The sequence below is a fragment of the Lemur catta genome, chromosome 7 (genome assembly GCF_020740605.2).
Source record: "Lemur catta isolate mLemCat1 chromosome 7, mLemCat1.pri, whole genome shotgun sequence".
Taxonomy (NCBI): domain Eukaryota; kingdom Metazoa; phylum Chordata; class Mammalia; order Primates; family Lemuridae; genus Lemur; species Lemur catta.
The window spans coordinates 17,790,244-17,804,886 of record NC_059134.1 but is presented as its reverse complement, the minus strand read 5'-3'; the positions used below and the strand labels follow the sequence as shown (position 1 = coordinate 17,804,886).

Sequence of the window (14,643 nt, the reverse complement as noted above, 5' to 3'; positions counted from 1 at the left end):
GTACTTAAGCCCTTAACCCCATCCTCAATCACGTGATGCTCTGTAGCTCATCAGGTGCTTTCCTGAAAAGATTCAAAGCCATGCAATAAGATGTCCCTCAGTTCCTCTTCATTATATCAGAACTCCAGTATCATCATCCCTTTGCCCTTACCATCTCTCTGAGAAAAATGTTTTCTCCTTTCTCTGCATATTCTTTTTCTTTAGCAAATATTTACTGAGTTTGTGTGTCAGGTACTGTGCCCAACACTGAGAAAACAGGTAGGAATAAGACACAGTTCCTACACTGAGGAGCTCATGGTCTTGGTTGGGGCAGGGGGGAAACAGGTGAGAGAATATTAGACACTAACTGGTAAGATACTTAAAGCATTTTCCTTCAATATTGCCCTCTCATTTCAAATACCATCACTATTGTGATAATTCTCATATTGGTATCTCTGTCCCCAATTTATTTTTGAGCTCCATTTTCATATTTCCAGCAACCTGGCTGCTGTATATTTCTGTCCTCTCCAGTCTACCCTCCATACTGCTGCCAAGTTGATCTAACTAATCTAAAACTCACATTTGCTCTTTTCCAGCTCAGAAACCTTTAATGGCTCCCCACACCTCTGAATGATGACCTGACTCAGCCTAATGTCCTCACAATAACCTCTATGTTACCTCCCAATCTCATTTTTTCTTATTTAATCCACTTCACATACCTGGGCGCAATCACACTACATTATTTCCCTTTCTTTAATATGAGTGGTGCGTTCTTTGTGCTCCTGTGCCTTTGCTCACAGCATTTTCTTACTCAGAAACTCCCTTTTCTTCATCTCTCCACATAAAGAAACCCTATTCATTCTTTAAAGTCCAAAATCAATGTTAGCTCCTCACGAAACCTTTCCTGATATAACACTATGAGAATGATTTCTTTGCTCTCATCCATAGCATTTCTTTGCACCATTTTTATTTGAAAAGAAATTGTAAAAGACTTTGTAATGGGCAAATAGGTTGCCCTTTCTATAATGCTAGGTGTTGTCCAGGGTACCTTTTGGGGTTATCTGATTTTATACACGTCTGTTGTCTTTGTCTAAGCTATTTTGCAACTCTGCAGTCCTCCATTTAATAAGCATTTATTAAAAACATTCTCAGGGCTTGGCACCATGCCAGAGATGATAACATTACAAAGAAATGAGTATTAATGTTAAAAGATAACTTTGTTAAAAAAGGTAAAACTATGACTCTCATATACATAGAAAATAAACATGTCTCAAAGATTTTACTTCACTCGATAATTAATGATAGGCCGGGCATGGTGGCTCACACCTGTAATCCTAGCACTCTGGGAGGCCGAGGCGGGAGGATCGCTTGAGGTCAGGAGTTCGAGACCAGCCCAAGCAAGAGCAAGACCCCATCTCTACTAGAAATAGAAAGAAATTAGTTGGACAACTAAAAATATATAGAAAAAATTAGCTGGGCATGGTGGCACATGCCTGTAGTCCCAGCTACTCGGGAGGCTAAAGCATGAGGATCGCTTGAGCCCAGGAGTTTGAGGTTGCTGTGAGCTAGGCTGATGCCAAGGCACTCTAGCCCGGGCAACAGAGACTCTGTCTCAAAATAAATAAATAAATAAAAAGAAACAATGTATGTGAAAGGATTGTTCCTTTACTCAGTGACCACTTTGTGACCTCTCTGTGCCAAACATAGTGCTTGGCTCTGGCTTTATGAATGTGAATTAGGCATAGAAATGAAAATCTGTGAACACAATGCAGTGCATTCAGTCCAGAGTTTTGTCTTTATCTAACAAAACAGGTGTGTGGCATTTATTTTATGCTAGGCACTGTTCTTAGTACTTTATAAATACTAACTCCTAACATTAAAAAAAGAAAGTGTGATACAGTGAAAGTTTACAACAAGATTAAGGAAGTGAGTCTCCAATAAACTGCTTAGGTTTACGGCCATTCTTTTGTTTAATAAGTATTTGTTGAGTGCTCTCTATAAGGTGGGCACACATATCTTCATCTAAAACTGAGACAGCCGCAGTTTAATTCTGCTAGAATGGAGTAGTCCCTCTTGGCCCTCCTGTGTTCATGGTAGATATAACTAATTAATAACTGCACTTTCCCATGGAGGCTGGGTATCCTAGAGAGCTCTTAGGACCCGGGAGAGGTTTCTATCCTATTCTTATCCCTTGAAAGGTAACCAACCTCTTATAAACCAGCACAATTTCTAAGTATTTGAGTAATTACTTAGTAACTAAGTCACTAGTCCCACCTCGCTGCTTTTTTTTCCTTCCCAATCAGATAAAACCTATGAACTCTGACCCAGAAAAATACACGTATTATTTTGCAAATAATTCCATAGGATTCCTAACACTCTACTGAAAGCCCTCTGCTTTAGACACAGACCAGGAAGAGCTAGGATCACAGCCTTTCTTCCGGATGTGGTACTTGTTTGTTTTAAATGTTTGCAGGGCGTTAGGCCTCACATCCTGTTATACTCTACAGGAAAGGTAGGTTTCCTGGCAGATGGAAGGAGCTGCCACAGAAATGCCAAACTGGTGGGACAATGGGAAGAGGAGGAAATGCACTGCAACAGGAAAAGACTGATGTCTAGAGCTTATCTCTACTCAGAGACTGAAAGTGAGGGGCTGATGTCTGGAGATAGGACAATTAAGTTTGGAACACTTAATAGGTGCTCATTTAATGTTATTTTCTTTCTTTCTGACTTGTCCTTATTTTCCCTGGGTGCATAATCACCTATGAGGAAGTCAGTTTGTGCTTCCTAGGAAGAATGAGGAAATGCAAAGCCTCAAAGACAGTAAAGAGGTGGGTAATTTTTAGGAACTTCTGTGTTTTGTGGGCTTTGGGAGGTTGGTGACCTTTTTTGCCTGGGGGCTTTGGAATTTCTTTCTTGTTTATTGTAGTATTTGGGCTAGCATCAGGAGGTGTCTTTGTCTTGAAAGGTACATTTGTCTTTGGAGAGCCTTAGTAGGATCTGGAGTAGAATCTGGCTGCTTTGGACTGCTAGAAGTACAGTACAGTGGGGGCTTTCAAACTGTTTTGAACAGACTCACATTGAGAAATACATTTTTCTTCATGACCCAGCACACATATACACATACATAACTGAAACATAAGTTTTATGAAAAAGTATGTGTGAAATGCATTCTGATATTATCTAGTCTATATTAAAACAAAATCCAAACAAAATTTCTGGTTGCTTAGGATCCATTAATGGATTGTGACCTAAATTTTGAAAAACCGCTGCACCATGGCACCATGATTGAGAGAGCTGGCTGGCAAGTCAAATGGTCTGCATTCAAATGGAAGCTCCTCCATCTGAATGAGCATACAGCTGTGTGCCTCATTCAGGTCAGTTAACTAACCTTTCTGAACCTTAAGGTCCTTAACTGTTAATTAAGGCTAAGCTACTTAATAGGATTTTTGTGAGAATGAGATAGTAAACACTCATGTGTTAACATCATCATTTCTATTAGGCTGATTCTGGGTTCAAGAAAGCCCCTAAAGGGAAGGGCTTAGTGGCACACCTGTAGTCCTAGCTACTCCAGAGGCTAAGGTGAGAGTATTGCTTAAGCCCAGGAGTTTGAATCCAGCCTGGGCGATATAGCAAGGACCTGTCTCTAAAAAAAAAAAAAAAAAACCCTAAGGTTTCCAAAATTGTTCAGCCCAGTACCCCAAGAATATCAGTCATTCCATACATTAGTGATTTGTATAGCAAAGGTCCCTGGCTGAAACCCTCCATCTGTTTTCCATCACCTGTGCATACTGTGGATGAAAGCTTGGCCCCCTGAATATGGCACGTAAGGCCAGGGCAGTCTGGACCAAGTCTCCTCATCTTTAACCCCTGCCCTCACACCTCTGAATACCCTCGTCCCCAAACTTGATGTTTCTTGATTCTGAACATATTCTGATGTGTCTTTGGCTTTAATCATACAGTCTTATCCTTCTGAAATGCCTCTCCCTCTTTTATTTTTGCCTGAACACCTATACCGGCCTGAAGATCAAGCTCAAAGGCCACCTTCTGTGTATATCGTTTCCTGCCTCCCCAGTTAGAATGGTGACTTCTTCAGGCTTCAGTGTCTTGAGCATATCTCTACCATAGTGCTTAGTACATTCAAGTAGGCCTAACTCCATCTGCTTTTTTTTCCCTTTCCCCAAAATCCTGTCCTTTTTTTTTTTTTTTTTTTTTTTTTTTTTTTGAGATAGGTTCTTGCCTTTTTTTGCTCAGGCTGGAACTGTCCCAATATTTAATGAAGAAAAAAGAGATACCATACAGGTAAGCATCTGACATCTTTGGAACATAGAGATTATACAATTGCAACATAGCCTTATAATATAATTAAGTAACAATTATTTAACATGAAGAGTTCACACACACTTCTGACTTGGATTGGGTCTCAGTAACAGCCTTGCAATTTGGCTCATATGCTTTGAATCTCAGATGTTTATGTGCTTCTTTGTTTTATTTTGTTTTTAATTCTAAGAAATGTAGTGCTGAGACTAAGCAGGGTGTGATGGGAGAATAATGAACATCAATTTCATCCTGTTGCAAACAAACAAAAAAATTAAATGTATGAATTGCAGCTGTCGTGGGGCTGTCTGCTTTATGGCATTCCTAGTGGACCGAGGGCAATTTGTTAGCACTTGTATGGAACAGATGAATCAGCTCAACTTTCTGGCAGTTGCTGTGCTGTGCCGTGGCCTCTGTAGTAATCGTAAAACCGCTTTGAATGGAGAGGGATGCAGGTCTCTTTCTGTTTTAGATCAGGATTTTTCTTTCTTTCTTTTGTTTTTTTTTTAATGACCAAGCAATGGTCATGGAAGATCAGGATTTTTCTTGCTCAAGGCCAAAGAGAAGAGGGAAGGATTGAAGTGCAAGAGGTTAGGCCTGGGAATTGGAACATCTCTGTCCTAATTTCTCCATCTGAAAAATAGAGGAGAAAGCTTTCTGTTGTGCATTTTCCTGACTGATCTTGGGAGAAGATCCCTATCTGGAAATTTAGTTGTGTTTCTATCTTTAGAACCAGGAGGAAAGCTCCAGAGTTCTAGTGGCTATGCTATCAAGACTGAAATTCAAATATTCTGGAGACTACCTTTCCACCCCCAAATGTTCCCTGTATAATCTGAGCATCCTAGACAAAAGGGATGAAAACATTTCTTCTCAGATTGAAATGCAAAGCTAAACTTAGGATCTACGTCATTGGCAGCCTACTTTAAGTGCCACATCCATTCCAACTATTCCTGTATTTTCTTACTTAGTCACCCTCACTCTGGTTCTCAACACCCTGGCAATTATAAAGTCCTGGAAACTTTACCTGCTCATTTTTATTATTCCCTTCTTGATATCCCAACTACCTGTGACTGTCATTTAAGCCCTTGTTGTATAGTCTGAAATTGCTTAACTGATCTTGCTTTTATTTGGGTCTCCCTTAAGTCAGTGTGCCATGCAGTGTCAGAATGATCACCCTAAAATGCAAATATGTCCCTTGCACTCTTAAAATTCTTCAAGAATTCCATGACATAGGAACAATTCTAAGCTCCCTAGTATGTCATACAAGATCTCTATGTGCTGGTCCTGCAACCTCTGCAGGCTCACATCGTATACTCCACCTATACTAGCTGCATGTGATTTCCCAGAATTTTCCAGCCTTTGTGTCTATGCTTTTGTGCAGGGCGGTTCTTTTTATCAAGACTTAGATCAGCTGTGCTTTCTTTACAGGAAGACGTTCTTGGGTTTTCCCCTCCTCCAACTACTCTTGGCCAGTGGCTCTGCCTTTATATTCATCTAGAACACTCTGCTTATCTTGATCATGATTCAAGATGTTTGTCATGTGGTTCTGAAATTGTCTTTTTTTTTTTTTTTTTTTTTTTTTTGAGACAGAGTCTCACTCTGTTGCCCAGGCTAGAGTGCCGTGGCGTCAGCCTAGCTCACAGCAACTTCAAACTCCAGGGCTCAAGCAATCCTACTGCCTCAGCCTCCCGAGTAGCTGGGACTACAGGCATGTGCCACCATGCCCGGCTAATTTTTTCTATATATATTTTTAGTTGTCCAGATAATTTCTTTCTATTTTTAGTAGAGAAGGGGTCTCGCTCTTGCTCAGGCTGGCCTCAAACTCCTGACCTTGAGCGATCCTCCCGCCTCGGCCTCCCAGAGTGCTAGGATTATAGGCGTGAGCCACTGCACCGGGCCTGAAATTGTCTTTTTATACATTTATCTCTTCAATTAGCTCCTTTGCCATAGGCTGTGTTTATAGCCAATAAATATTTATTAAATGTAACTAAATTGATTTTTGATCTTTTGTAACTTCAGTAATATGAAGCTTTTCCCTGCATGAGGGTCCTTGCAAAATTAGTTCTGTCTGTAATGATTTTCTTCCCACATTCTCCTTATTTCCTATATGGCACATATTATACTTTTAAATTATTTGTGAAGGTAATAAAGCTAGTGGTTCATAGCCCAGGCATTGAGGTCAGAGTGCCTAATTTACAAATGCAAAATCGGTGACCTTAGGCAATTTGCTTACTTTGTGTGTGTAAACATACCTCAGTTCCTCATTTGTAACATGGGCCTAATAATCCCAGTCATGAGGATTAAATTAAATGAGATATTAATAATATATGCTAAACAGATTTGTACCTGGCATCATATAGCTAATATTTATTGCTTACTTCCTTCCTCTCTCTTTGTCTCTGTCTCTCTCTCTCTTTTCTTTTTAAAAATTATTGAATCTGAGGCCTAGGCGGGTGGATCGCTCGAGGTCAGGAGTTTGAGACCAGCCTGAGCAAGAGCGAGACCCCGTCTCTACTAAAAAAAAAATAGAAAGAAATTATCTGGCCAACTAAAATATATATAGAAAAAATTAGCTGGGCATGGTGGCGCATGCCTATAGTCCCAGCTGCTCGGGAGGCTGAGGCAGGAGGATTGCTTGAGCCCAGGAGTTTGAGGTTGCTGTGAGCTAGGCTGATGCCACGGCACTCATTCTAGCCAGGGCAACAAAGCAACATTCTGTCTCAAAAAAAAAAAAAAAAAATTATTGAATGTCTTTTCACTGTGAACTCCAAGAAGGCAAGGACTATGATGTCTTCTTCACTATTGTATTGTGGTACTTAGCATAGCATATAGTAATTACTACATAAATTTGTGTAATCTGAATAATTGAACATATGACCATCCTTATTTTAGAGTATCAGCTGAAGACAGGTAGAGAATTGTGACTGCTTATAGCCATTATCAGCGGCCTTTTAAAATCAACCTAATCCTTATATTCACTTGGCTGTGTAACCAAGCAACTCTATTTTTCTTTAGTTCAAGTGAAAATATTTGGATGAAAGTTAGATGTGTAGAATTGTTAGAAATGTATTTAATGAGATTTGTTAAAGATAGTAAGGCAGGCCAGGCGCGGTGGCTCACGCCTGTAATCCTAGCACTCTGGGAGGCCGAGGCGGGAGGATTGTTTGAGCTCAGGAGTCCGAGACCAGCCTGAGCAAGAGCGAGACCCCGTCTCTACTAAAAATAGAAAGAAATTATATGGACAGCTGAAAATATATATAGAAAAATTAGCCGGGCATGGTGGTGCATGCCTGTAGTCCCAGCTACTCGCGAGGCTGAGGCAGAAGGATGGCTTGAGCCCAGGAGTTTGAGGTTGCTGTGAGCTAGGCTGGTGCCACAGCACTCACTCTAGCCTGGGCAAAAGAGCGAGACACTGTCTCAAAAAAAAAAAAAAAGATGGTAAGGCAGATGTTATTCAAGCGGGAACTATTAAATAGGTATAAGGACCACTGCAACGGGGCCTTGTGATGGGGGACAGAGATTGAGCCTGACTCTGACTCCAGCAAGGACAAGTGGGGACTTATAACCAAGGGGCAGGGGAGGGGTTGGTAGATGGAAAATTACTAAGAGGAAACATCGGGCATAAGGGAGTTTCTGGCTAAACCTACTTGTTAGGATTATTGTAAGCAGGCCAGGGTGATAAGATATTGAGGGTGATAAGATACTAAGAGTGAGAGATTTTAGCTAAGTTAATTTAGCAGGATTCTTGCTCAAAAATGTATTCTACAAGGACAGAAAGGGAAGCCTAAGATCAGGTCTAGTCAGAAAGAACTCAGGAGCCTGCTTCAAGTGTGCTCAAAGGAGGAAGTCTGTATCAGAGTCATTCCTGGATTTTTATTGCAGGAACATGGGCTCTTATTCACTTCATTCAGAACTGAGAGTATCTTGTCTAGCACTGACCAGGAAGCTGCTGGAATAAACGTGCTCAGGTTGAGGTGACCTTGTTCTACAGAGCACAGAGTCTCAGGATGCTGCACTATGAGAACAAAATGACAAGCAGTATCAAAATAACAAGGTGATATAGACAGCTAATTTCAGCAAGTTAAACTCCAACAGTGATTCTGAAATTTATTTTCAGTGAAAACTGTAACTTTTCCTAACATAATCTGTTTTATGAAATTAGTGGTATAGACAGAAAAGAGGAAAGGGCAGTTTTTCATTTTTTTTTTATCAGGGAAAGAAGTAAAGCTCTGAAAAGAAGAAGGTAAGTCAGCTTCCCTAAGCTATAGGCATTTTTAAATCATAAAACTTTTTTTTTTTTTGAGACAGAGTCTCACTCTGTTGCCCAGGCTAGAGTGCCGTGGCATCAGCCTAGCTCACAGCAACCTCAAACTCCTGGGCTCAAGCAATCCTCCTGCCTCAGCCTCCCGAGCAGCTGGGACTACGGGCATGTGCCACCATGCCCGGCTAATTTTTTCTATTTATTTTTAGTTGTCCAGCTAATTTCTTTCTATTTTTAGTAGAGAAGGGGTCTCGCTCTTGCTCAGGCTGGTCTCGAGCTCCTGAGCTCAAACGATCCACTTGCCTCGGCCTCCTGGAGTGCTAAGATTACAGGCGTGAACCACCACGCCTGGCTGAAATCATAACACTTTTAAATCAAAAAGTCTCTTAACAAAAAAATAAGTCAATGAGTAAAGGGGGTGAGAATGGTTATACTAGAAAACCTGGATTGAGGAAAGCTACTGTGGCTGACTGCCAGCAAGGCAGAAGGACAACAGTAGGTTACCGAGTTCTCATTCTTCACCATTGGCCAGCACAGTGGGTCACCAGGAGGCAGAGCCCTGCAAGTTACGGTCCCCCTGCCAGAAGCACATGAAACTAGTGGACCAACATGGCCCTACCCAACCTGAGAACTGAAGACCCAGGGCCCACTCCTTTATTTTTCCACTCCAGAACCAGTATCAATTCTTTCTGGCCATTTATACATGCGTCAAACATTTTCATTCATGTCCTCTGCATGAAATGTGTTTTGTCATATCACACAATCTTAGAGCTTAGAAGTCATGCCTTTGTGCAAGGCTGAAGCATGGCAGGTGGTAATGATTTAAGAAGAGAGAGAGAAGCAGGCCTGCTTGAATAGGTTTCAGGTTCTGGCCCACCAGACTGGGGAATCAAGCTGCCACATCTTAGTCCTCTCTTTAGGCAAAGACATTAGCGGTGCAGATTCTCTTCCTGGGCAAATGCCAGATGGCTTTCTAGTAGTTCTGGCTTGGCCAAAGAATGTGGAGTCTTTTATTCTCACAACCCCAATACTCTTTCTTCTGTATGGTTTTATATCTAGGGTTTTTCAAGTATAAGCCAGATGAAAAAGCAATTCTAGCTCTTTCAAACCCAATGAGAAAGACTGGAAGACCGAGGAAAGGCAAATGTGGGAGGATGAGGAAGAGAGGGACTCTAGCCAGATGTATACTTCTGTGCTTACCACTTTTTGGTTCCCCTCATTATCAGTGAGCAGCCATTCAATATCCAGGGTGTCTTTCTCTGGAAGCCCCAGTTGATGGTGACAGGGCAAGGTGACCTTTTCCTCTGCCACTCTCTTGATCTCAGTGTGAGTCCCCAAGGTTCCAGTGTAGTAGGAAACTGCAACAGAAAGACATCTAATGAGTAATGTAGAAACTGGATGGCCATATGTGGGGAGCCAATAAGACAAGAGATAATTATTGGGTGTTCCTGGGGGCAAGGAGCAGGTCAAGGTGCTGGAGGAATCCTAGAACAAAAGTACTAGAAGTTCCAGTGTCTCACAGTGGCTCCTCCATTAATCACATCTTCTTTAATGCCACCAAATTACATCCTACTGGTGCCTGTCTTTCCTACCTTACTAGGTTTTTATGAACAATGAAATTGCTCAGATCAACAACTGTCTTGTTTTTTTTGAAGCAGGATCTCTCTCTGTTGCTGGGACTGGAGTGCAGTGGTGTCAGCCTAGCTCACAGCAACCTCAAACTCCTAGGCCCATGCAATCTTCTTGCCTCAGCCTCCTGAGTAGCTGGGACTACAAACGTGCACCACCACGCCTGGCTAATTTTTCTATTTTTTTATAGAGACAGGGTCTCACTGTATTGTTCAGCAAGGTCTCGAACTTCTGGCCTCAAGCAATCCTCCCAACTTGGCCTCCCAAAGTGCTAGGATTACAGGCATGAGCCACTGTGCCCAGCCAAGAACTGTGTCTTTTGATCTTTCTGTCTTCTACTAATAGAAGCTTCCAAAAGCTTTCCTTGATGATACTCAAGGAAACTATGCACTAAGGTGCCCAGCAACTCATGTTCTTGAAGTTATAGAATCATAACCATTTGAAGGTGGAGAAAACCTTAGAAATGAACCTTCTTATTTTACAAGTGAGGTTTTTCAAATCTAGCAACAGTTGTTGCTGACCAGTAGCATGTATTTAAGAGGATGAAAAAAGGACACAAATAGTGTAGTATATGGGGAAATTATTCATGATCAAAGGGCTATGCAAATTTAGAGGAGAGAAATTATAGGCAATTTATTATAGGGTCAGGGAAAGTTTAAATCCTTCAAGGGTTTTGTAAGTATTGGAAACACAGTATGTAAATCATCTAGTATAGCCTTTAGCACTTAGTAGCTCTGAGTAAAATGCAACTGATTTTATTATTAAGAAGGTGGTATTTGCTATGGGCTTTGGAAAATGGAATTCATGTAAATAGAAATAGAGGATGAAGACAGTGTTGAGATGTGGGGAGGGGAGGTGACAGGAACAGGCACAGGATCGGAAAGTGGGGGGATCGTCAGTGAATGGTAATAAATAGTTCGGCTGCCTGGTGTGAAGAATAAATGTGGGAAGGTAGTAACAAGTTAGGCTGGAAAAGTGGGGCAGTTTATGTGATAAAAGGCCTTGCCTGCTGCAATGTGATGTAATCCATTGCTTTGCTTAAGATGAGGTATTTAGGAGCTGTGTGTAGAATGCACAGGGAAAGGGAAATACTGAGACATGCATTTGTGAAAAAGCTGTTACATTTTTCTAGGTGAGAGATGTTGTCCCAGGATAGTGGTTTAAGTGGTAAAAAAACAAAAGTTCAGATTTGAGAGGTAACACGGAAGTCAAAACTATAGGACACAGCAACTGACCAGCTCTAAGAGGAGAAAGAAATGGCATTCAAAACCAAAGGCTGTCTTCAAGCTTGCGTGACAGGATGGTGACTGCACTGGCAGGGATAAGGAAGTCAGGAGCACAATGTATTTTTATTTTGGGGTGAGGTGGGGAGGGCAGACACTGAGTTTAGATTGGAATCTTTTGCAGTATACAACAGACATCCCTGTGCTTTCTTCCTGACCGTAATGCCTCCCTTTCCACTGCGGATGCTCACACAACTCCCCAAATAGTGTCCACCCTCAGTTGTTGCGTGACAGGAAGTTGCAGCACCCTGGGCGTAGCTTTATTTCTTCAGTTTTCATTTCTCTTGTGCTTCACAAATAAAGCTCTTAGAAATACTCCTGTTCCATCAGTTGTGCCTGGGCTAACCTGTATCAGGTCCCTGCATTTTCCTTGGTCATTCCATACAAGCACTGTCTGTGGGAGACGGGCGGGCAGAGCTGGCATCTTCCCCAGAGTAGGCTTCGATAGCAGGTCACAGGCTGGGTTTCCAGGTCGCTCCTTGCAGCCTTCTCATAGACAAGTCACCTTCCCAGATCTCTGTGTAAGTGCAGAAATGCCTCTGGGAACAAGTGGGCTCTTATAGGGAGTTTCTGCTTCCCTAAGAGATACACATTCTTTTATCCTTCAAATTCTGTCATCCATTCTCTATAGTTTCATGTCACGTGGTTTCAAAATCTAAAACAGGCTGAGTGTGGTGGCTCATCCTGTAATCCTAGCACTTTGGGAGGCTGAGGTGGGAAGATTGCTTGAGCCCAGGAGTTCTAGACCAGCCTGAGCAAATAGCAAGATGCTGTCTCTATAAAAAATTTAAAAAATCAGCCAGGTGTGGTGGCGCACCTGAGGGCTGAGGGGAAGGATCACTTGAGCCCAGAAATCTGAGGTTGCAGTGAGCTATGATGATGCCACTGCCCTCTAGCCTGGGTGACAGAGCAAGACCCTGTCTCAAAAAAATAAATAAATAAATAAAAATAAATCTGAAACAGCCTTTTCTATCCAAAGGAGAATTCTGAGTTACCCCGTTTGGATGGATCCCATCCCTCCATCCGTGTAATATTGGCCTTTGGCCAGTAGAAATTCAGTTCCACTTTTGGCTTTCTTATCTCTAACTTGTATCTTTTTCTAGGAATAGTACCCTGTCAGCAACTTTAGACTGTGCTATAGACTGAAGGTTTGTGTCCCCCCAAAATTCATATGTTGAAATTATAACCTCCAATGTTATGGTATTAGGAGTAGGGACTTTTGGAGGTGATTAAGTCATGAAGGTAGAACCATAATATAAGGAATATAAGGGACCCCAGAGAGGTCCCTCACCCTTTCTGCCATGTGAGGACACAGAGAGTAGATGGTGTCTATGAACCAGGAAGTGGGCCCTCATCAGATACTGAATCTTCTGGCTCCTTGATCTTGGTCTTCCCAGCCTCCAGAACTGTAAGAAATAAATGTCTATTGTTTAAGCCTCCCAGTCCAAAGTAGTTTGTTATAGCAGCATGAACTATGAGACTCCAAGGCCACCTTCTCTCCTTCTTCCTGTTACTCTCTCTCAGTATCTGGCCAAGGATCTGACACTGTTGACTATTAAATCTACAGTATTGATGACTGATGAATTGATATGATGAAACAGCATCTAGATTCTAGATATGATGTCCCTGACATTCAAGGTGTGTGTTAGCTCTAGATCCTCCTTTCTCTCCTTACACAGTAATAAAGAAGCTCAGTGTGAAAAATGATCTTTTTTAAGCCATTCATAATGAAACAGAATCATACAACCTCCAGACTGGAACAGCCCCAAGTGCCAGGGCTTGTGTGAAGTCTTCTTTCCTGGAGAGAACTCACTCTGCCACTTCAGGCAGGTTTTAAAAGCTAAAGACCAAGAGTTATGACTAATCGAAGCATATAAACTACCTCTCCTATTCCCTGTTCATTTCCCAAAATTGATTAGCAACTAATCAGTGGGAAGGAAAAGGGCCTGTATTCTTGCCTTCAGGGAAATGAAATGGGAAAAAAGGGAGCAGGGGAGACTGTTTCATTCTGCAGCAAGGCTGCTCAGGCTGAGACTGCAGGGGAGGAGCCTTCCAAGGCATCCACCATGAAAGAAGCCCCAGGTGGGTTGCCTAGCACAGGGGCAAAGAAAGGAGGCCCCAGGAATGTGCTGGGCCTATGAGGGGCCTTCAGAACCAATAGTTTATGCCCTTGTAGGGTCTTATTGACATTTTCAAGAAGGTTTCTATTATTTCTGTTTAGAACTTGAAACTGCAATGAGAATGGCCACTTTTTTTTTTTTTTGAAACATCTGTCACCCGGGCTGGAATGCAGTGGCACAATCATAGTTCACTGCTACTTCGAACTCCTGGACTCAAGGGACCTTCCGCCTCAGCCTTCCAAGTAGCTGGGGCTACAGGTGTGCACAACCATGCCAGCTAATTTTTAAATTTTTTGTAGAGATGGGATCTCACTATATTGCCCAGGCTGGTCTCCAATCCTGGCCTCCAGCAGTTCTGCTGTCTCGGTCTCCCAAAGTGCAGGGATTACAGGTGTGAGCCACCTCGTCCAGCCAAGAGTGACCACCATTTAGTGAGCACTTCCTATGGTTTGGCTCTGCATGGAGCACTCAACCCTGTGAAGAAAAGCTTACCATCCAAATTTATTGATGAAACTCAAAGACGAGGTTACCAACTTGCCCGAGGTCACATAGCTAAGAAGGGACAGAGATCAGGCTTGTCCCACATATGTTTCACTGTGGAGTTCAGAGTTCATACCCTGTTTTATGTGGCTTCTAGGATATCTGGTCCTCCCATTATCTTGTAAATTCCTTGAGATTAAGTCCTATTCATCACTGCCTTCCCATAGCAGCCCAGGGTCTCACACACTGTGGGTGTGGGTGTTCAATTAATATTTGTTGAATTGATTTGAGTCTAACCCACGCACCCATTTTACCAAGGAGCAAACTGAGGCCCTGGGTAAGAGTTGGCTCAAGGTCCTACAACTCACTTAGTGGCAGAAATAACTCACATAGTAACCCATTCTCCCTCAGTCTCTATAAAGCAACTGTAGAACAACTGAGAAAATGCACCAGTTTGCACTGTACTAAGCTAAGCTTGTGAGAAGGAGCTCTGGCTTCGACCCCTGGCTTTCCACTGGACACAAAAATGCTCAGATGAAACCAGTGCCCTGCACTCCAGGCAGAGGTAGAGAACCCA

The 14,643-nt window shown here is 42.2% G+C and overlaps 1 protein-coding gene and 1 long non-coding RNA gene across 2 annotated transcripts in view; one reads left to right on the top strand and one right to left on the bottom strand.

Moving 5' to 3' along the window:
- The window catches only part of LOC123641223 (CXADR like membrane protein), a 96,201-nt gene that overhangs the window by 10,815 nt on the left and 70,743 nt on the right, over positions 1-14,643 (bottom strand). Inside the window, exon 2 of the mRNA XM_045555772.1 lies at positions 9,755-9,912. Coding sequence (XP_045411728.1) covers positions 9,755-9,912 — 158 coding nt within the window. The remainder of the gene's footprint in view (positions 1-9,754; positions 9,913-14,643) is intronic.
- Positions 1-14,643, top strand: part of LOC123641225 — a 51,911-nt gene that overhangs the window by 18,986 nt on the left and 18,282 nt on the right. The window lies entirely within an intron of this gene.